The sequence below is a fragment of the Cupressus sempervirens genome, chromosome 2 (genome assembly GCF_028749045.1).
Source record: "Cupressus sempervirens isolate cs-2001-9-10 chromosome 2, ASM2874904v1, whole genome shotgun sequence".
NCBI lineage: Eukaryota > Viridiplantae > Streptophyta > Pinopsida > Cupressales > Cupressaceae > Cupressus > Cupressus sempervirens.
The window spans coordinates 232,160,264-232,182,721 of NC_143119.1; the positions used below are offsets into that span (position 1 = coordinate 232,160,264).

Consider the following 22,458-nt stretch of genomic DNA (forward strand, 5'->3'; position numbering starts at 1 on the left):
TACAAAAAGGCTTTGTGTCATCATTTCAATACATAAGAAATCTTATTGATCTCGGGGAGGTAGATGATAAGAGCCACATCAGATTTTGTTATGCATATTCTGCGTATAGATTCATTCCAAACAAGCTCTTGTACGTACATAACATTATGCCACTTTGATGATCAGCAAAAACCATCCTATTTGCTTGAACTTTCTATATAGATCTCATCAAACTTCATTGAAGAATTAAATTTTGAGATCATAATTTGAGTTCAAGCTCAATGAGTTAATAACAGAAAAAAAGACGTGTATTACATATCAGCTCAAAAGGCTGTAATTCACACATCAATTGTGCTTGTGATTCTTTTAATGATTGATTCATGTAAGCCCTTGTGGCAAGATTCTAAATGTATATGTGACTATGAATCAATAAAACAACATTTTTGTTTATCTATTATATCATTGAGTTTCATTGTGAGTGTTTGTGTTTGGCCACATGGTTGGATAATCCCTAACTCGACCTTCTAGCCATGACTGCATTAGTAATGGCATATTCCTTAAATACACAACTTAATCCTGTTACTAGGATGGGGCACCTTTTGAGGATATTGTGGCTATACCATCTTCTGCAACACCCACACAGTGGCAATAGACTATTTTGAGCTTAGTAAATATAGACAATATTGATAATTATAGTTTTCATTGATACTGAAACTTGAAGTTGGCATGTACACAGGTGATGAGCTCACCTTTTCATCTATGATATGTTTTAAATGCTAATTTTGGTTTGTATGAAATGAAAATCAATAATATACGTATTTATGAAGAAAAAAAAAATTATTTATTTATTTTCTAAAGTTTCACAAACTTTGCTTACTCTTGAATTTTAATATTTCTAGGCCTGCTAAATAATTGCCGAGTCCATGTTTTATAACAACTGTTTTAATAGCCATCCCCAAAATCAGGAGGAATTTTTACTATCTCCCAACCCATGTTTCTGTATGTCCCCATTCCCAAAACTCTACGAAACACAAGATAAAAGCAAGACGCAAGGCTTGGGAGATTTCTGTTGAAACCCAGCAAAATCAATCAACAAATCTCAAGATATGCTTTCTTACGAAGTGCTTATGGAACCATGCAGAAAAGCTAAAGCTGATAGCTCCCAAATTTGCTAGATATCAAACAGATTCCATTGTGTTAACTTTGACAACCATGGTGAAACCAAATCAAAAGAACTCCTTATTTTGATAACCAAAAAATCAGCATGACGTATACAAAATTAATTTGAGGATTTTATTTGTTGTCATTTCTCCATGCAGTTAGACATTCAAGTGAGACCAAAAATTAAATTAATCTTGACATTGACTAAGAAAAAATGAAAGTATGTTTAATGTTAAATGCCAACAATTTCCTAACATGTGATGTCCATAACTATGCATGTTACTTTTACTGAACTAGAAGAATGTGAAATATGACAGCCATGTAGTGTCCAACAATATATTAAAAACAACTGATAATCTAATCCAAGATGCAGTCTAGGACTCTAAACCCATGTATGTTATAATAAATAAATAAATTTAAATCATGAGATTATTTTGTCAATGGTCAACCAAGATTATAATTTTCAAACAAATTATCCTTAGTGATATCTGCCCAAATGGAATTTTGATCGATAACAAAAAGAGTTTGGACAAAATATTCCAGACATACTAGGCAAGAGAACAGTCAGATATGACAGTTAAAGATTACCAATCCTTTAATTTGTATGCTCTTTTGAGGTAATCCTTCTTCACTCGACGAAGAACCTCGCCAATATGTTCAGTTGCATCTTGTAAATTTGCAACACGAACCTGGTAAAGACAAAGAATATCCAACACATAAGTGAGTCTATTACAGTGGATTGCGAGAATCTCAATGTGATAGATAGAATTTGATTGCAACAAAAGAATTTTCAAGCAGTTAGCTGGCATGGAATGTATAATAGTTGAATACAGGGAAGACAAAAATAAGCAATATTCTTATTTCAAAATATCAAAATTACAACAAACAGAGAAAAGCAATGTATTAGAAACACATCTCAACTAGCTCTTCAGTAGATTCATACAAGAAAAAACAAATCTCCTCCTCTTGAAAATCCTGGTTTTCATTTTTGTTGATCTAGACAAAGTGGACAAAAGCTGATGCTAACTGTCATGGAATTCAAAACTGCATGTGCAAGAGTCCAACAAGTTTTTTATTGGTTTTCACTTGCTAGCATTATCCCCACTTCCAATGACTCCAGGTGTATGTTATAGCAACAATTTGTGTGGTTATGCACACATTAATATATGTGTTAACTGAAAGTCCTGGTATGATTATGTCAAGCCTAAACTGCATAGTTATTTCTTAATTGTCATATGAATGGAGTTCTGTGAATGCAAAGAGAGGAGCTGTTTGGTGAAATAGTCAAATGTATATCATTGTAGGATAATAATATTAGTATTGGAGCTGCGTATATAGTTTGAACTTTGAAGTGAGGTATTTATATGGTTGGCCGTGCCATTTGTCCAAGAACTTTCCTGAAGCTGTGCATTACACTTATGTGACTGAGTTGCTGCACTGACGATGTGCTGGGCGATATCATTTTGAGACAGTTATGATTTGTGTGTGTGTGCCCTTTTTTTTAAAAGGGTGGTGTTGATGCAATGTTGCTTGGAATATGTGTAAGGGATTCTGAAATTTAGAAGTGTTGACATTATAAGAGTGTGATTGTAGGTTATCAGGTTAGTGGCATGGTCTTTATATGGTGACTATTGGATTAGAACAGTCTTTTGAGAGTTGAGCCGTGTAAAGAATTTTAAATTTTTGCACAGAGATGGATATTCTTCCTGAAACTGCATTTATGGTAAAGAAATGTTATTTCAGTTTCAGTGATTTCTGAGTTTTATTCTGGAGTTGGTACTCTACTTGAGGATGGTGCCTTCAGCATCTGGAGTTGGTGCTTCAGTCAATTAGAGTTGGTGCTCACTCTTGTAAGCTGGGTTTGTCCCACTAGTTGTTAATAAAAGTGTTTTAATGCCAAAGTTTTTAACCCTAAAGGGTTTCCCACAAGATATATATCTGGTGTCTTCATTTTGTGTTTCCTATGTGATTGCTCAAGTGTTTTAAAATACCAAAAAAATTAATAAATATCAGCAATACTGATTCACACATGCACACCCCTCTTCAGTATTGCTTTATTGTTCTCCAATACAAAATTTATTGTTATTTGACAAGTTTTTAGGAGATGACTTCATATGCAATCATACTAAGACTTGTTTTATAAGGTTGTGCGTAGAACACTATATCATTCTCAGACCTGCAATCTCAAGTCATAAATAATAATAAGCCACTTCCAAAATAGGTGGCCTGGTAGGGATTCTAGATTACTGTGTTTTTTTAATTACTATGGATTACTATGTATTTAAATTAACATGAAAACATATTTACTTTAACATGAAAGTCATAGTTCTACGGAGTTCCCTGAGAAGAAGATGCACAGACGTGGAGAATAGGTTTCAGAGGAGGGGGAAAGAGCCTAAGTTTCGGGATGGCAAGCTGACCACAGGGACAACAGCAGAGCCGAGGTGTGTGGGGTGGTGCTAATATATAAATTAAGGTGAATTGAAGTCTAAAAGGCAAACTCCACAATATAACATCTCTATGAGAGCCCCATGAAAGGTAATATAGTTTTCAAGAAGTTGAAGATTGCAATTACTATGTAATGGCATTTGCCTTATAGCAAGCAAAAGACCCAACAGGTGGTAGTACTATGAGGGAACATTTCCCCCAAATCCTCAATCTCAGGAACATCCTCCTACTGTGGATGTATCTATATGGAACTCTTGCAATAGTTCAAAGCTCAAACAAAAATATTTTCCCACAATGTAGAAAACTACAGATATTCAGTCATCAATTAAGCACCAAGGCCATGTTAACGAATAACATAATAAAAAGATATGAAAAAGCACTGCAATAATAGGTTTTGTAAGTTTTCAGTTCATGGGAGATATTGATGCAATATACAAAGAGATCAGCACAACCTTGAAACTTGAGTACAAGAATAATAGTAAAGCATAAAAGAATATTTCTGGGATTAGGGTGCATATTATACCACTCCCTTGAGAACAATATCTGTCTCAGAATCATGGTTATTGTAGACAACCCCAGGACAGTCTATTAAGAAAATGCGTTTTGTAAGAGTGATGTACTGCCATACTTTTGTCTCTCCTGGTATAGGTGCTACTTTGCAAACCTGCAAAATTCAGTTCAGATTAACAATAGTATCTTGGAGACTTGGACTAATACTACTGACTATGTAAGACGAGCATAAACATAAGATATCATCCAAAACATTCAACAAGTGAAACCAGGAGATGCATTGTTTGTTCCAAATCAATCATTCGGTCTTCTGACTTGAACAACATATTGTATTAAAAAATGGATAAGTTTTCAAGGAAAAAAAACAGGCCAAAGAAAGCTGCTATCTTATGCTACATTGCATACATCTCTCTCTCTCTCTCTCTCTCTCTCTCTCTCTCTCTCTCTCTCTCTCTCTGTACACATACATATAATTAATGTGTGTGTTTTTGTATAAATATCCCCATCACAGAACTCAGAGTCCCAGGTCCTAGGCAATTTCTGTCCTGCCAGGGTCGTGCTAAGTCTAAGGTTTTGAACTATACCATACCCTGTAAACCTATGCAGCACTTTTGATAACACTAGTCAATAAATAAGATGTATCTCAAAAGCAATGGCATGCTTTACATAAACATTTTCATATTTTGGGAAATGACAAGATCACCTAATTTGTAGTCCTAGCAAAATCATAACAAAGGAAATATCAACAGTACAGTGACCTCTCCTTGTGTGATTGATGCCACAAGATTCTAGAAATGGTGTATGATTCCATGGTATTTTATAAAACATACTTAGAATGAATCAATACTCAATTAAAAATAAAATTGTCTTTATATGAATGGAACCAAAGCCAAACAACTGATTTTTTAGGGGGAGCTCCCATAAATCAATGAACATGGACCCCTAGATAATATTATTTTCAAACAATAATGTAGAAGACTGCACGTAGAAGAGTTTTGCAGGAAATAAAAAGGGATAAAGAAATAAAATATTACATTTTTGGTTCTAAGAGTGTTGATTACAGATGATTTGCCAACATTGGGATACCCAATAAAGCCAACAGATATTGCTTGCTTATCACTCTTCATCCGAGAAAACTGTCGAAGAAGTGAAAGAAGTGAACCCTGTCCATGAATAAAAATGTGAATCATTCAAACATGGTATCAGCTATCAAGATTATGTACAAAGAAATCCAACACAGTGCTCAGAACTGATTAACACAAATTATTGCTATCATCATAATGAGCTTTTATTAAACAGAAAATTCCAGTACATCCAATTTCTCTTTCAGCAAAGAAAATACCTTGCCAAATGAGTTCGTGATGCTTGCATGGAAGGCAAGAGTAGGGTGTTCCTTTGAGAGTACACGTAACCACCCTCTTGTGGCCCACGCAGGGATAAGGTCACACTAAAACAAAGGAATAAAGTGACATAAAAATTGTCCAACAATCCTAGAAAAATACCTTGTAAATAAGCTCTTAAACACTTTTTTAGAACAAAAGTGGCACTTAAGGAATAAAATCTTCTCAATTATACCTTGTTCAACAAAAGAATAAGATGCTTATGCTTGCAATTTTCTTTTAAATGTTTCTCAAGATGATGACACCGAGTGCCATGAGGGTCCCTTGCATCCAAGACCTGTACAAGAAGAAATTCAAGCTAGATCATATTGATGTGCAATATTGCTACACACTGGAGTATATATATTCAAGCTTATAACATGATATGAAATTACAGACAGATATGTTACACATGCTACACCCAATCCACATACAAAAGAAAAGCATCAACAACTAACACAATCTCAAAAAAACAATAATCAAATTAATTATTCTCCCTATTCATCTTTGCTATTGACTGCCATCATTACACAAAAAATTACAGGAACAGATAAGTTGATTAAATGTGAAGCCATCTGATAATACAATCCAGAGAAATAGAAGTCATATTAAAAGTGGAGAATTAGCTCAAGTGAGATAAGTTTCATAGAAAGCTCCTTCTGAAAGTAACCAAACGCACAATTATTTGCGTCCAAAATAAATAATATGTTCCTCTGGGTCATCTTTGAAGAGTCGGAATTGGTAAGTGGTAACAGCAAAATCCAGTGCAAAGGGAAGGAAACTCCTAGGAGCACCCCTAAAATCCTTAGGATGTTTGAGGAAATATAGCATTAAGATAGGTATGAGGTACCAAGGGATGGGAATGCGTCCCTAAATAACATATCTAAATGAAATGATTAAAAAGCAGATGTCCAGATCCCACTTTATGTTATAAGTATTGCATCCTTAAGGCCTTCAATATTGCCAACTGTAAAATATACTGCATCCTTGAGGCTTGCTATATTGCCAACTGTATCTAAAAACTACCAAACAGATGAACACCTTCCAACATCCAAATAAATAACCATATCCTGACTTGGTATCCTACCCAATTTTCCACTTCAACAGCATTTTTACTATAATAGTCAATAATATATTACAAACACAGAAACCTCTAATAGAGCTCATTTTTCATCCTCCAATAATGGTCTTTCCATGACCAATAAAATTGACCGTTGTAAATATATAAATTGTAGAAAGTTGCTCATGAAGCCATAAAACTGGTTGATTCAAACCTCAAAAGCCAAAACTAATCCTATTCATATTCACAATTCTTTCCATCATATTGGTTTTGGCATGTAGACCTTTCTTATTTCCCATCTAAACCTGTGGAACAAGATTTGTAACCCCAAAAGCATTTCTATGAAAAATAGCCAAAGCGTATCCTGAATGCCATCCATACATATTTTCCAACTGATTCGTCAAAAAACCTTAGTTTTCAAAAACATCTTAATCATATACCATTGTATGAAGCAATGTTGGATACTTCCAATAAATGATCAAAAGCTATTGAACTTTCAGTCTTTATAGCATCGGACTCTCCTTTACCCATGTTCTATGATTGATAATCTTCTCCGATCAGTATGGAATCCAAGTCATCGACTCATTGCATCACAGTAGAAAAAGAGCGAAATACAGATCTCCTCATTCACCGGTTTTTATCCTATTGCTTGGAAAGGGGGTGACTCAAGGATAGGAGTACAGGGTCAAGGCATCCCCCTACCATTTTCCTGGGTGGTAACTCCACAGGATTCATCCTCGAGACAGCCCCACAGATGCAAGGATGTTCAAAGGGATGTTCCCCTATGGAGGATTACCCTGGCATCCTCAGGAAGAGGGAAAGGTATGTGCATTTACTCATTCCTATTTTATCTTTCTCATCCACACATCCTTGGGGATTTCAACCTGTTTCCCAGTGCAGAGACATCCTGAGGGTGGAACGAAGGGGACAAAACATCCCCATCATGATCCCCTTTGGGTGGTACTCCTATTGATGTCTGTCCCTAGGGATGTTCCACTCTGGAAGAACATCCGGAGATGGCAAAGTCCAAAATAAAAATAAAAATAAAAACTAAACCTGAACCTAAATAAAAGGGGGGCAACCAAGACATACAGAAGAAATTATAGATTCCTAAGCACATAATCTAGTGAAGCACCAAAAGACATAGAGAAGAAGTGGAAATTGCCTGCAGATTGTTTTAAATGAGCTCATTTAAACATTAAAAAAAAATTGAAGAAACACAAAAAGTTTGTACAAGTGCCATGAAGATCCCTGTGAACTTGGAGGCTTTAATTTAGGCTTGGTAATGCACGAAGGCCAATAACCCTAGATCCCATTAGGGATATTGGTCTTCAAATCCACCAAGGGCTGCCAACCCTATGTCAAAAAAATATTGTAATGTTTAATTTATAATGATCAACTAAGTCATTATGATAGACTTAAGACACATTCTTTATTCCTTCAGTTGTCATCTGCTTTCCTAGTTGTGGATCGGGTTCCTATCCTTAGAGGATAGATCTCTTGTAACTCTTATTTAAGGAGACTTTCACTCCTTTGTTAATATCAAATATCTTGGTACTTATTCTTTATCTTATTACTTTCCACAATACCCTAGATCCTCACTCCAATTTAAGAAAGCAAAAAATCAAAATTGTTTTTGGTTGTGTGGGGTCATATACCAAGTGATTAAATTCCATTTATATTTTTGGCTTACCAAGTTAATCTCTATTCTGAGAATTGCTACCACGGTTCCAGTCAAATGATTTAGAAAGTAATCATCATAAATTTAGTGAATATGCTTGGATATTCATCAAAAATTTAGTGAGTATGCTTGGATATCTGACACACACTGGCTCCGCAACTTCTTTGACTTATTCATTAATCCCTCACTTGGGAATATTCTGGAGCTCCTGACTGATGCTATAAAATGGCCCATTCAAGATTTGGCTGCGATTGACGTATATATTTTAACCATTTGATGCATACTGCTCATCTTTATCAAATGATGAATAGCAACAGGCTTTATCAACTTTGAAAACAGCACCTGCAGAAATAGTATGAGAATCTCCTCAAATAAATTACTACACAAATGACATTGAGACATCAAGTAATGCAGACAATGATCCTAAAAGTATAATAGTGGAGTCTTGATCAACAGTCAAATTTCTACACAAGATAAGGGTGGATAAGTATTACAATTTCATCTCTCGTACAAAATGCCATACAATGATTAAAACTTTATACAGGCTTTTATTACTCAGTTTTGATAAATTTTAGATTATTGGTATTTATTTTCCACAGTCCATGTTAAAATTAAATTGCTTCTAGATTCACTGTATTTTTGTAATTTATTTTTCAAATATCAATCTTTAAATAGTATTTCAATAGCTGTCTCCCTGTCATCCCCCGACCCATCCCTGAGTAGGCACACTAAACAGAATAGCATCATGAACGAATCATTTTGTCAGCCTTGGAATTTTATGGCATATAAGTCTAAAATGAGGAACCATTAGTTTCTTATATTGGCAATTTTTCGGTACAGTTCTTTAGAAGCAAATTTCAAAAATACAGTTTTAACGCCTTACAACAGAATTCTTTCTTTGAGAGAGATGCCCATTTAATCAATTTTCTGATACTGTCAACTATTAAATCTCAAAAGCTCACTGAGATTAATGGTATCTCATCCACATAGGAACAAAAAAAGAGGGGCTTTCATGATCACTGGCACAGTCACAAAAAGTAAAACTCAGAACTTGCTTGGAAACTGGCACATTTTATGTTCTTTTTTTGTTGTTGTCAGTTGAATCTTCTTCAATTGGATACACAGTTCAATCCTTTATTTAGTGTTTAAAGCTGCTATTGTTGACATTTATGTTTGGTGTGAGGATTTCTAAATCTAGTCACATATTTTAATAGTTAGTTTTAATTGGCTTAATTTATGTTTTCTAGTGTTCAATTAGATCTAAGGAGTGCTGGAGTATTGTTAGCTTTCTGCTGGAATAAAAGAGACATGTATGCTTAGTTGCCAGATTTGTAACCTAGAGGCTGTATCCATGTTTATACCCTGTGGATCCAGCCAGATTCGCAGTACAAATCCTGCTCGAATCGGCAACAACCCCACGAGGATTCAAATCTACATGAATCCAGGAGGATCCACCATTAATCCACGAGCCAAAAGTGTTTTAAGTAGGTCCAACTTCATTTTAAATGATTTTTAAATTTTTTTCCCTCCTAACCCTAAACCGACCCTTTTACAAACTCTTATACGAGTGAATCATGTTACAAACTTTAAAGTGTAATGATCTATATTTTGAGTTTTCATAATTTTATTTTGTAATTCAGTAATTCAATGTGAATGTGATGATTTTCTTCATAAACGTGAAAATAGATCAATGCTCAAGTATACTAGATTCATAGATTCATACTATGAAATAATTTAGTTTACCTCTTCCTGCATCCAATTATATGCTTAGTATAATGGTTCTACAAAAAAGTCAAGTATAAATGATTTTTGCTCAAGGACAAGCAAAATTTGAGAGGGGAGGACTATGATATCCCTATCAAAATAAGAATCATTCAATTAAAATATTGTTAGATAATAAATATGTATTAATATTAAGATATGAGAATTAAATATTATTATTAATATATGAAGTAAATATATTATGTAATAGTATTAAAAAATAATATTATTAATATTAATAATAATATACAATAAAAATATAATTTATATTATTATTAATACAATATATATAATTATCTATCAAAAAATTATATAATATATAATTAATATAATTAATTATTTATTTATCAAAGGACACAACTCTAAGAATGAAAAAAAAAAAAATATATATATATATATATATATACAAAAAATTGAGAAATCCTCACTTAGATATGAAGAAATACAAAGATATATAGAATATATCTACAAAAAGCTTAAAGGAGGGAGAAATAAGGAATATATGGAGAATACACAAAATACTTCTCGCAGGATCAGGGGCACCGAGTTTTTGATAAAAACTCACTCATTGATTACTCGGCATGTTTTTAGCAAAATCTCAGCGAGTTGTTGAAAAACACTTGCCCGTGTGGCAAAATCAGAGATTAAACCTCCAAAAACATTTTTTTTTATAGCAGTTTGGATTTGCAGCATTGTTTGAGCAACTAAAAGCCACAAAATTACGTCATTTTTGAAGCTCATTTCTTATTTGCAGGAGTATCTAGTCATATTTTCAGCTCGGGGCAGGGATGATTTAAGTATTTATGCTTGAAGTTATATAATATAAAAGATGGGATCAAGTTGCCTAGAGGTTATATTAGCATTTATGCTTGCACCATTGTGGAGCATTGTTTGATCAAGTTGCCTTGGGGTCATTCCAAGATGGGATTAGGGGCTTAGATCCACAAAAACCGAGGAAGACTGTTGAGTTTGGTGTCAAAGCAACCTACTGCATCTCAACATTCCTTCTAGACCAGAGTTATAATTGGAATAACATGACCTTTTTAATTTAAATATAGTTTATTAATTACCTATAAAGGTAGCATCCGAAGAGAATACAAACGTGTTTCAAGCTAGTCCAACAGATAGGTAATTCCAAGATAGGTAAGGATCAGCATCCCTGTAAGATGCCTTGAGGATTGACCATGGGCTCAAGTGCCTAAACAATATGTTTACATCCTACGTATTCTTCTCGACTAAGAATGATAATAAAAGAAAAACAAAACAAGCATCCTCGTGTGGATGCATAAACAATACCACCAAGGCCAATGGGGCCAAAGCCTCTAAGACTTGGTATGGGACCAGCTTATCATGACTTGCATTTTCCTTAAAACTTATATACACACATGTGCACTAATGATCACTTGTGGTTACAGGGTTCTATTGAAGAAGTAAATTTTGTAAATCATCTTCTTGACTAGTGAATTGTAAGGCATTAATCAAGAAAGCATGAATTATGTGTCTAGTTCGTGTTTTCATGCATTCATGTATCTGCTTTGCGTTTTCATGCATTCATGTGTCTATTTTGTGTATGCTTTGTGTTTTCATGCATTTATGTATCTACTTTGTGTATGCTTTGTGTTTTCACGCATTATGATGTATACTCCCTAAATCCCTTGCATCTTCCTACATCCAATTATATGCTTCGTATAATGGTTCTACAAAAAAGTCAAGTATAAATGATTTTTGCTCGAGGACAAGCAAAATTTGAGACGGGAGGACTATGATATCCCTGTCAAAATAAGAATCATATAATTAAAATATTGTTAGATAATAAATATGTATTACTATTAAGATATGAGAATTAAATATTATTATTAATATATAAGTAAATATATTATGTAATAGTATTAAAAAATAATATTATTAATATTAATAATAATATATAATAAAAAATAATTTATATTATTATTAATACAATATATATAATTATCTATCCAAAAATTATATAATATATAATTAATATAATTAATTATTTGTTTATGAAAGGACACAACTCTAAGAATGAAAATCTATATATATATATATACAAAAAATTGAGAAATTCTCATTTAGATATGAAGAAATACAAAGATATATAGAATATATCTAAAAAAAGCTTAGAGAAGGGAGAAATAAGGAATGTATGGAGGATACACGAAATACTTCTGCTAAAAGTGTGATAATGAAATATTAAATTAAAGTCATGATAGAGAATACATGAAATAATTCTGCTAATAGAAATTTTAATGACATCCATGAGCCCAATGGTCTAAGGGACCAAGAGAAAACCAATTAATTAGTCTACTGCAATTTCTCCAACTTGACCCTTCTATGGTGGATCCGGATCCGCATTAAGAAAGTAGCCATTTTGTACAATATTGCCTCTTCAAAAAGTTAATTCATGTTGTTCACGTGTAAGTTGTCATCATATTATTACGATAATAGATAATTGTCTATTATAAGTTCATGGTAATCTATTTGTAATCTATTGTAAATATTAGAATGTTTCTAATATTTAATTAGTTGTAGCTTTTTTAACTTTCTTTTAGCTAGAATAGAATGTTTCTATTCTTTACAATCGTTTCCTAAGGAAACATTGTTCCATTCTTTTGTACAATATGACCTCTCGATCTCTGTTAATAACAAGCAAATATTTTACAATTACTTCGTAATATGGTATCAAAGCCAATACTCTAAATTTTTCCAAAAATAATTATAATTTCTTGGTTGAAATTATCTGCCTTTTATTTTTGAAATTATTTACATGCATATTTGCTTCCAACTCTCTCTATAATCCGACTAGGGTTTCTGTTCTGAGAGATTTGAATCCACCGACTTTTGGTTCAGTTTTGCAACCCATTTCTATTCAGATCCGTCTATTTTTTCTGCACATTTCTGCCATTTTTGTGGTTTTTTTGCAGCAGTGCCGTTTTTGTTCAAAACCCTAATTTTGAGTTCGGAAAAGCTTTTTTGATTCCAAATTCTTAGTGGATTTTTCAACAACTCAACTGGGTTGTCATCATATTTTTGGGGTGCCTCGATTTTTGTGCCCCAATTTTCGAGCCAGCCTATCCAAAAACTGACGACACATTCTTTTTGGGTTTTTCAAACCCTCTTTTGGGTCACCCTTCAAATTTTCTAGGTCTCTACTTTTTGAGGATTGCATGTATTTGGATGTTTGTTGCACGTACTTGCATGTTGTTCGCATGTGCTACTTTACCATGCAAAGTCTCGTGTTTTGCCTCCCTTAAAAATTCTAGTGGGTTTTCATATTATTTTCCTTAATTGTTTTTTATGGGTTTCTACAAATTTTCCCTTAAAAATTTTTGATTCTGTAATTCGCAAAGTTGTGTGGGATTCCTTTGTGGGTTTGTAATTTTTTCCTCCAAAATCATCTGTTAAGTTTTACCATTTTTCTTTAAAAAAAATGAAGCTTTGTATAGTTGGGTTTTAATTTTTTTTTCACCTCATAAAATCATGTTCAGTTTTGATTGATTTTTCACCTCAAAAATCATGGCTTTTGGTAGTTTGTTTTGGAGCATCATGCTCATCTGCAAAGTTTTGGAGCATTATCCAAAGTACCCATCAGCAGACATCCTTTGCTCCAAATTCAGAAGGCTTCCAGAAGAAATTCATTCAATGCAACTATTGCCACAAGTTTGGGCACATGAAGGTTGAATATTGGAAGCATTTAGCTGCCCTATCTAAGCAATTTGGTTCACAGTCCAAAGCAAACAGTGCAGAGCACGCTGAGCAAATGGAATCTGCCTTTTACACCTTCATGGCTAAAAGACCTGCAAATCATGTCAAGTGGTCTGCCTAGTACATTGATTCAAGTGCCTCTCATCACTTCACTCACCGCAGAGACTGGTTTACTGACTACCAATCTCATTATGTTTTTGTTATTTTTGGTGGTGGAGAAGAGTGCACTATTGTCGGCAAAGGCAACACTCAAATTTAGTTTGCTAGGAGTAATCTCATTTTCCTCAATGTGTACTACGTTCCAGGGATGGAACTAAATCTACTCTTGGTCAGTTACTGCGAAATTCTCCACACTTGGATGTCACCTTCAATTCACATCAATGTACCATCACTGATCGGGCAACTCAATCTACTATTGCATTAGGTCTTGAGGATCATGGTCCTTTCCAACTCATTGATTCTGATGATTCTCATGACGTAGCTATGGCTGCTCAATGGTCTTCTGTTAACACACTTTGGCATCAGCGATATGGGCACTTAAATGTGCATTATCTCTCACAACTTGCTCGGGATGAGCTTGTTCTTGGATCAAGAGATTCAAACTCAACAGCTTGGAGTTTGTGATGCATACCATGCTAGGAAGCAACATCAAACACCTTTCACCAATAGCGATTCATGGTGAGCTTCTCAAGTACTTTAGCTTGTTCATGCCGATATCTTGGGTCCAAGTATTTTCTATTGTTTGTTGATTATCTCTGTGGAAAAATGTGGGTGTATTTCCTACAAAAGAAATTAGATGCATTCCTCTATTTCAAAAGTTTAAACCTTCAGTTGACAAATAGTCTGGGAAATCTATTATTACTCTTTGATCAGACAATGGGGGGAATTTTTTTTAATGATTTCTCTAGCTTCTTGGATACTCATGGCATCAAACCCCAGTTAATAACACCCAACACACCACAACAGAACAGCGTAGTTGAACATCAGAACAAAACAATCACTGAGATGGCTCAATCCATGCTCAGACACAGACATGTTCCGAAGAAGTTCTAGGCAGAAGCAGTCAATACTACAGTTTATCTTTTGAACTAGTCACCCACAATGGCAATCAAACGTAAAACTTTGAAAGAGGCTTGGTTAGGTGACAAGCTCAAAATCAATTACTTGAAGGTTTTTTTATTCCTTACTTTTGTTCGGATTCCTAATGCGTCACACACCAAGTTGGATACCAAGAGTCAGAAACTCGTGCTTGCTGGATACAGTAGTCTTTACAGAGCCTACTGCATAATCGATGTTGAGACATCTCGTCTCATCTACGGTTGTCATGTAGCCTTTGATGAGCAACGAGGACCATTCATGCAAGTTTCTCTCGTTCCTGATCCAGTAGACCAACCTATGAAGGCTCATGATTTGGGAGTTAGGCTTCCATTAGGTCCACCTAATGGGAGGGCTCTAGTAGCTCCAGTTATTACTAGTGATCCCTATACAAACACCTCCAGCTTCTACAGGATCACCTTGATTTGTAGATGCTTCGCCTGAGTTTGATCCAAATTCTTCTAATGAGGAACCTAATCACTGAGCATCTCCTGATACTAATGTTGGTCATTCTTCTCTCCGGCCTAAGTGGTGGGCTAAGAGACTTGTTGATCTTCGTAATGATGAGCTCGTTGATGGGAGAACTGCTCGAAAAAAGAGCAAACCTACAGAGTCTGTTAGCTTTGCTCTCAAGGCCAACATTCACAGTATGTTTTAACCTCAAACATATTCCGAGGCTAAAGGAATTCCAGAATGGGAATAGGCCATTACATCTAAACATCAGAGCCTGTTGAAGAATAACACCTGAATCTTTTTTGATCTTTCACCAGGAAAGAAACCCATTGGCTGCAAATGGGTTTACAAAATCAAATACAAATCGGATGGTACTTTGGATAAGTACAAAGCTCGTTTAATTATGAAGGGTTTTTCTTAGCATCAGGGCATTGATTATGAGGAGACTCTTGCTCCTAATGCAAAGATGAGCACCATCAGATTAGTCCTAGCCATGGCAACACAATTTGGCTAGAAGGTCCATCAGATGGAAGTCGGAAGTGCTTTCCTGAATGGTGATCTCCATGAAGAGGTCTACATGACGCAGCCTTTTAGTTTCAAGGATGCTAGTAAAGACCATCAGGTTCTCAGATTGGTAGAAGCTCTCTATGGCTTGAAGCATGCCCCTCGGACATGGTACATGAAAATTGATAAGTACCTTAGTGATCAAGGCTTCAAAAAGTGTTCTTCAAACTCAAATTTGTACATCAAGACTACTGACACTAACATTATCTTTCTAATTATTTATGTGGATGATTTTGATCATCACTGGGAGTTCAACATCTTTAATTCAGGTAATCAAACGAGAATTTATGCTAGTCTTTTGATATGACTGACCTTGCGCTCATGCATTATTGCCTAGGTGTTGAGGTTTGGCAACAGTCTTCTAGTATATTTATATCTCAGTCCAAATATGCTAGGGCCCTGTTAGACAAATTATGTATGCGGGATTGCAAGCCTAGATCTACACCTATGGAGAAAGGTCTCAAGTTTTCCACAAAGTATGATTCTCCTTTCATTGATGTTACTACATACAAGCAACCAGTAGGCAGCCTCATCTACCTCTCTGCTACTAAGCGTGACATCAGCTTCGCAGTCAGCTACATATCACACTTTATGACAGCTTCCAAGGTTGATCATTCAATAGCAACAAAGCGTGTGCTTCATTATGTGAATAGCACTTCAGAGTAAAGAGTTCTAATCCTAGACTCAGTGGGTTCATAGATTGAGATTGGGCAGGCTCTGTCGACAATTAAAAGTCAACTTTTGAATGTGTTCAATTTGGGATCAGGTGTCGTTACATGGAACAGTAAGCAGTAGGCAGTTTCTCTCTCCTCTACAAAGGCCAAAAACAGAGGGATTGTTAAGGCAAGATGTGAAGTTTTTTGGCTTCATCGGATACTTGGGGATATGCAAATGTGACCAAAAGGACCAACTACTCTGTTTGTTGATAACGAAGGCGTTATCAAGTTAGCCTGAAATCCAGTATTCCATGAACAAACCAAACATGTGGATGTTCACTGTCACTACATACGATACTTGGTTGAAGACAGGACAATAGATTTGCAGTATGTTCCTACCACAAATCGAACTGCAGACATTCTCACCAAGCTTCTTGAACCTGATAAGTTTGTCAATTTCAGAGGATAGCTTGGTGTTGTAGATAGATTAAACATAAAGGGAGGGTATTACGATAATAGATAATCGTCTATTATTAGTTAATGGTAATTTATTCATAATCTATTGTAAATATTAGAACGTTTCTAATATTTAGTTAGCTTTAGTTACTTGTAGCTTTTTTAGCGTTCTTTCAACTAGAATAGAATGTTTCTATTCTTTACGATCGTTTCCTAAGGTAACATTGTTCCATTCTTTTGTATATAATGACCTCTCGGTCTCTATTAATAACAAACAAATATTTTCCAATTACTTTGTAATACATATTGTCTAAGAATGTCCTCATAAGCTCACTCTTTGATAAAATGTCACTCTATAATATCCTACCCAAATATCCCTTTCCAATTTTCCTCAAATAATTTTCAAAATCATAAACAAGAATTTACACAATGATAACCAGCAACATTAACAATAAATAATCACTGAATACTTCAGAATTCATTATTGCATCATAAACCAGCAATACAATAACAATCCAATCATATAAACAATGATGACAGACAAATTGGATTAATCAGAATGGAACCTGAAATGCAATTGTTAACTCCATCGCGAATTCACCATAGCTGATGAATCGGGAGTACATCCAATCCACCAAGAAGAACCTACGGGTTTGTGTCCTTGGATTTTGAAAAGAAGCTAAAGCTTCCCAAATTTCTCCAGGAGAAATCTCAAACCAAATCAATATCCAAGCATGTCCAAATGAATGAAGCCTTCCTTCTCTTATTGTTCAAAGATGTGACCCTTCAACTAGCTTCTCTTACTTCAGAATTCATTATTGCATCATAAACCAGCAATACAATAACAATCCAATCATATAAACAATGATGACAGACAAATTGGATTAATCAGAATGGAACCTGAAATGCAATTGTAAACTCCATCGTGAATTCACCACAGCTGATGTGAATCGGGACTACATCCAATCCACCAAGAAGAACCTACAGGTTTGTGTCCTTGGATTTTGAAAAGAAGCTAAAGCTTCCCAAATTTCTCCAAGAGAAATCTCAAACCAAATCAATATCCAAGCATGTCCAAATGAATGAAGCCTTCCTTCTCTTATTGCTCAAAGATGTGACCCTTCAACTAGCTTCTCTTTGTCTTTTCATCTTATCCCTCCTTTGCCACTTTATTTGCCCACTTTATAATATTAAATTGACCCCTTTTATAAATTTGTATTATGCTGTCATAAGTCAATTTTAATATTAAATGGATATGTCCTTAATTTCCTAATGTCCCCAAAAAGGGCCATAACAGGTCCTCCCTCCTCGAGATTGCTAGCCCTCAAGCAATCATGAGTCCACAATCTAATACCAGCGTCCCATATCAATCTCATGGAAGTTGTTCCACCAAGCCACTATGCTACTATGATACAAACAATATGTCCAGAACTGTGAAGCCACTTAGTAATTCCCCACATCCGCAATGCACCAACCATGTTAATACCAAGATCCTACATCACTACATATGCATAATCTATTGAACCAATTGGCCATGTGCTACGATCATATGTGAGAAAATCCTCACTTGAACTAAGATAACAAGCACTGCTAGAGTCAAATAGAGATGGGAACTCAACATCACGCCAACCAGCTCCTTGAAAAAATACTGACCATGTGGCTGATCATCCTAGGTCCCATAAACAAAAAAGCCATTCACCTTCCCAGTTGTCTCGAATGTCCTGTCGCTCCACGCTAGATAAAAATAGAATGCCCAAAATATCCAAGTGCCACAACACATGTATGTTGAAACTGTAATTGTATTGAAGAAGCAAGTTGGATATGGCTTCTTCCTTCATGAAGGGAAGTAAAACAACCCAAGTGGTATCATCATGCTCAACATTTGTAACAATAGAGTAACCGGAGGCACCACATAAATGAGAAGAATTAATCAATATATGCCCATCATCATTGTCCTCTCTCCCTATATACTACTTGGCCAAACTGTTAACCAGGTTACTATACAAGGCTGATTTGTAATCACCATCATGCCCCTCTGTCAAATGTAATAAATTGGTCACAAACTGGCTGCAATTATCAATCTATGACTTTTGATCAATATCAAAAGCTCCATCATCAAACTCGAATAGTTGATTCTCCAATATCCAATCAGCATCCATCTCAAAAAGTAAATTATTATGCTTCACCCAATCAATATTATGCTGGCTGAAAGTATTATCATCATCAGAATAAATATCCTCATACCTACACTCTGCTGCAGATATACAAATAACTGATCCAAAAGATGCTTCATCAATCCTATAGTCATCAACCAAAGGACATGATGTCATAATGCATGGAGACACCTTTGAATTCCCAAGTAGCTTATTCACAATACCATCAACTTTGTCCCTGCTAACCTGCCCATATGACTGAGTTTTACCTTTTTCATCCTTCTCTATAGGCTGAAACAAATCTTCTTCCCTTCCTTCTACAATCTTACCCCTTGCTAAGAATGATTTCAATTTTTGTTCACATTGTTTGATGATACTATTAACTAAACTACAGGCATCAAGAGAAGTGGCATTTGTTTGTTTTAAATCAGCCAATATGATAGATAAGAAGTTTTGTGAATTATCATCACTCTCTTCAATGATCGACGACATAATGGACTCCATGAAAGCTAAAACATTTTGCTTGTGGTTCCTTTTATGGCAATCAAAAACTGATGGAACATATCAAGAATTGAGTCCTGACAACCAAGATCTATCATAATCATACAAGCTCTAAGTTCTTCAACTGTTTCCAAAATTTTAACAGTCTTACCAAAGGTTGAGTTATTGATATTACACAATCCGTAAAAACTTTCATAACCTCCTTGTCGTAAGGGACATGTGCTGTTTTTATCCTCATAACTTGAACAATACATTTCATGACTGCAAGTCTTTCCCTTTTATCGTGATGTCTCAACAGCACTTGCTTAACCAAGGAAATCACAGCAAGAAGGATGTTCACTTGCTGAGTTATTGACATTACACAATCCCTAAAAACTTTCATAACCTCCTTGTCGTAAGGGACATCTGGTGCTGTTATCCTCATAACTTGAACAATGCATTGCATAACTGCAAGTCTTACCCTTTTATCATGATGTCTCAACAGCACTGGCTTAACCAAGGAAATCACAGCAAGAAGGATGTTCACTTGCTTACATTTACAATCTAGCTGTTCTATCGTAGCTAAACAGTTCTCGATCTTCTCCAAATCACAAATTAATCTATGCTTTGATTGAGGCAAGCCTACAAGTTTTTGTCCTATGTGGCAGAGCTTTTCTTCAAAAATTTGTTTCTTGTCCTTGGCAATGAATTTTGCTAACTGTCTAAACATGTTTGTGTAATTCAGATGCGCACTCAAGCCCACTAATGCCTCTCAAATGGACACCCTTGTTCTGATGGTTCTGAACTTCTGATATTTACCTTCTCCCACACCCTGGACTGCCTAATGAGTTCCAAACAATAATAGGACTCAAATTGGTTCAGCTCACAGGAATTCAACAACAGTTTGTATGCAATTTACAGGAATACTTGAATGCACAACCTCCTGATTTGTTTATGTCACTAAATGTTTGATAACTTCCCAGGGCCTTACAAATAAGTTCTAAACAATGTTGAAGTAAGCTTAGATTCTGGAATCCTCATAAATGAAATGAATAGTAGCAGAACTGTAAAAATCTCTGTTGTAATTCCGTCAAACAACCAGGGTTGTTTCTTGAGAGCCCCTGTTTCCTGTTCTTAGTGTCTGATTGGCAGCTTTCAAAATGAAGGTAAGGATGCTAACATAGCATATTCTTGTTTAAACTGCTGGATGCATGACAGCCATAGTATTTCCAGCTTACAAATATATAAGATTGCAAGTTAAAATAGTATAGTTATCATACCACATAATCACCATGCCCAAATGCTTGCAAACCCTGTGATATTCCCTGGTTGTTCAGACCCAGATTTTTTTTTGCTTGAGAACTTTTTGACAATTTTGGCTAATAGATTGTATGCAAGGTCAGGTATGAGACCCACTTATTCGACTGATAGCCATTGTTTGATACTTCTCCAGGTACAAAAAATTGAATTGTTTTGAGCAGAAAATTTGACCAATTTGTCTAACAGGATCTTCTTTCTTTAGTATTCAGGTTTCTAAATGCAAAATGTCTTCCATATATCTTTGTATTGCTTGCACCCGAAACTCTCAACGTTCATGTTTAATTCCTTATCTGCACGTCATGAGTAACAGTGTTGATAAGTACCCTCAAAAACTGCAACAATACTTCAGATATCCTCTGCCAATACTCATGCTAAGTAAATATTCTCTCAACACCTTTGTAACTTGCAAGTTGCTGCAAACTCAGCTCCAACGTCTGCCAGCAATATCCCTTCTCAGGCACTGTCTATCCACTTATGATTTTTCATACAGAAATCTTTACCTTAGCCGCTTAACAAATTTGATGCCACTTGTATAAGAAGCGAAGGAAGATATGAAGCGTTTTTAACTTTTATGTCTTGTTTGTTACAGCTGAATCCTTTGATTTGCAGATACAGTCGATAAAGATTCGTAGCACTACTTCAAGTCGTTTCAATCTTTTTTTGTGTAGAACTATGTCTGACCACGAGCTTCCATAGGCTTCATTCTACCGAACAACTCTGAATATCCCAACCACAATAACTCTGGTTTCTAACTAGCACTCATATATCCTTTATCTCAGGTGTTGTGTATAATCGTGGTCACTGCTAATATTCCCCTTCAACATCCAGCACACTACTATTCCTGTGATCAATCTGTGCACATGACTTGTATTCCCACATCCATCAGTTTTGTGAATTTGTAATGCTCATTATTCCTTGACCGTCAAACGTTACACTTTTTACTGTCAATAATATGACCCAATTGAATAGTATAAAAATTTTACTGCAACCACTATTTCATCTGCATGCCCACCTGGACTCTGCAAATGTTATAAGACCCAATAAATTTGTCTTATATTTGTGCCCAATGAAGTATATTTGCCACTTGAATTTCATCCTCAACGGAATCACTTTCATCCATTTGCAAGGCCCAAAGTTTTTCAAATATAGCGTTTCAATACTACTATGGTCTTTCCAACGGAACTGTAGCTTTCTGGAAATTTTCTTAATGTCTCCAATTCTCTATCCACACCCAATTACGACTTCATCGACGTTTGTGATCTTCTCTCAATCATTATTCCCATCGAGAACCATTACAAATCTGAGATGAAAATGGCAATACTCGGGAGTCTCTTCAATTTCTACCTATTGGAAAATCTTTCCCGTTACTTGCAAGTTCTGCATAAATGTCTAGGCACGGCACTCTACCATTACAGTAAATAACTTTTGGACTTCCCAAATGGGACGTCTTCCAAATAATGAAGTCCTGGGCTCAGCTTCAACCGCTAGACACCCAACAATGACAATCTCGTACCAATTGAGTCTCTGGCTCACAACGATAATAGTATTTCTCAAAGTAACGAGAATCGGACTCAGATCG

The 22,458-nt window shown here is 35.3% G+C and overlaps 1 protein-coding gene across 1 annotated transcript in view; it reads right to left on the minus strand.

Moving 5' to 3' along the window:
* ATNUG2 (GTP-binding family protein) overlaps positions 1-22,458 on the minus strand; it is a 43,521-nt gene that overhangs the window by 9,871 nt on the left and 11,192 nt on the right. The window contains exons 5-9 of the mRNA XM_089813299.1: positions 5,674-5,775; positions 5,441-5,545; positions 5,133-5,261; positions 4,112-4,252; positions 1,729-1,829 (exon numbers count right to left, since the gene is read on the minus strand). Coding sequence (XP_089669425.1) covers positions 1,729-1,829; positions 4,112-4,252; positions 5,133-5,261; positions 5,441-5,545; positions 5,674-5,775 — 578 coding nt within the window. The remainder of the gene's footprint in view (positions 1-1,728; positions 1,830-4,111; positions 4,253-5,132; positions 5,262-5,440; positions 5,546-5,673; positions 5,776-22,458) is intronic.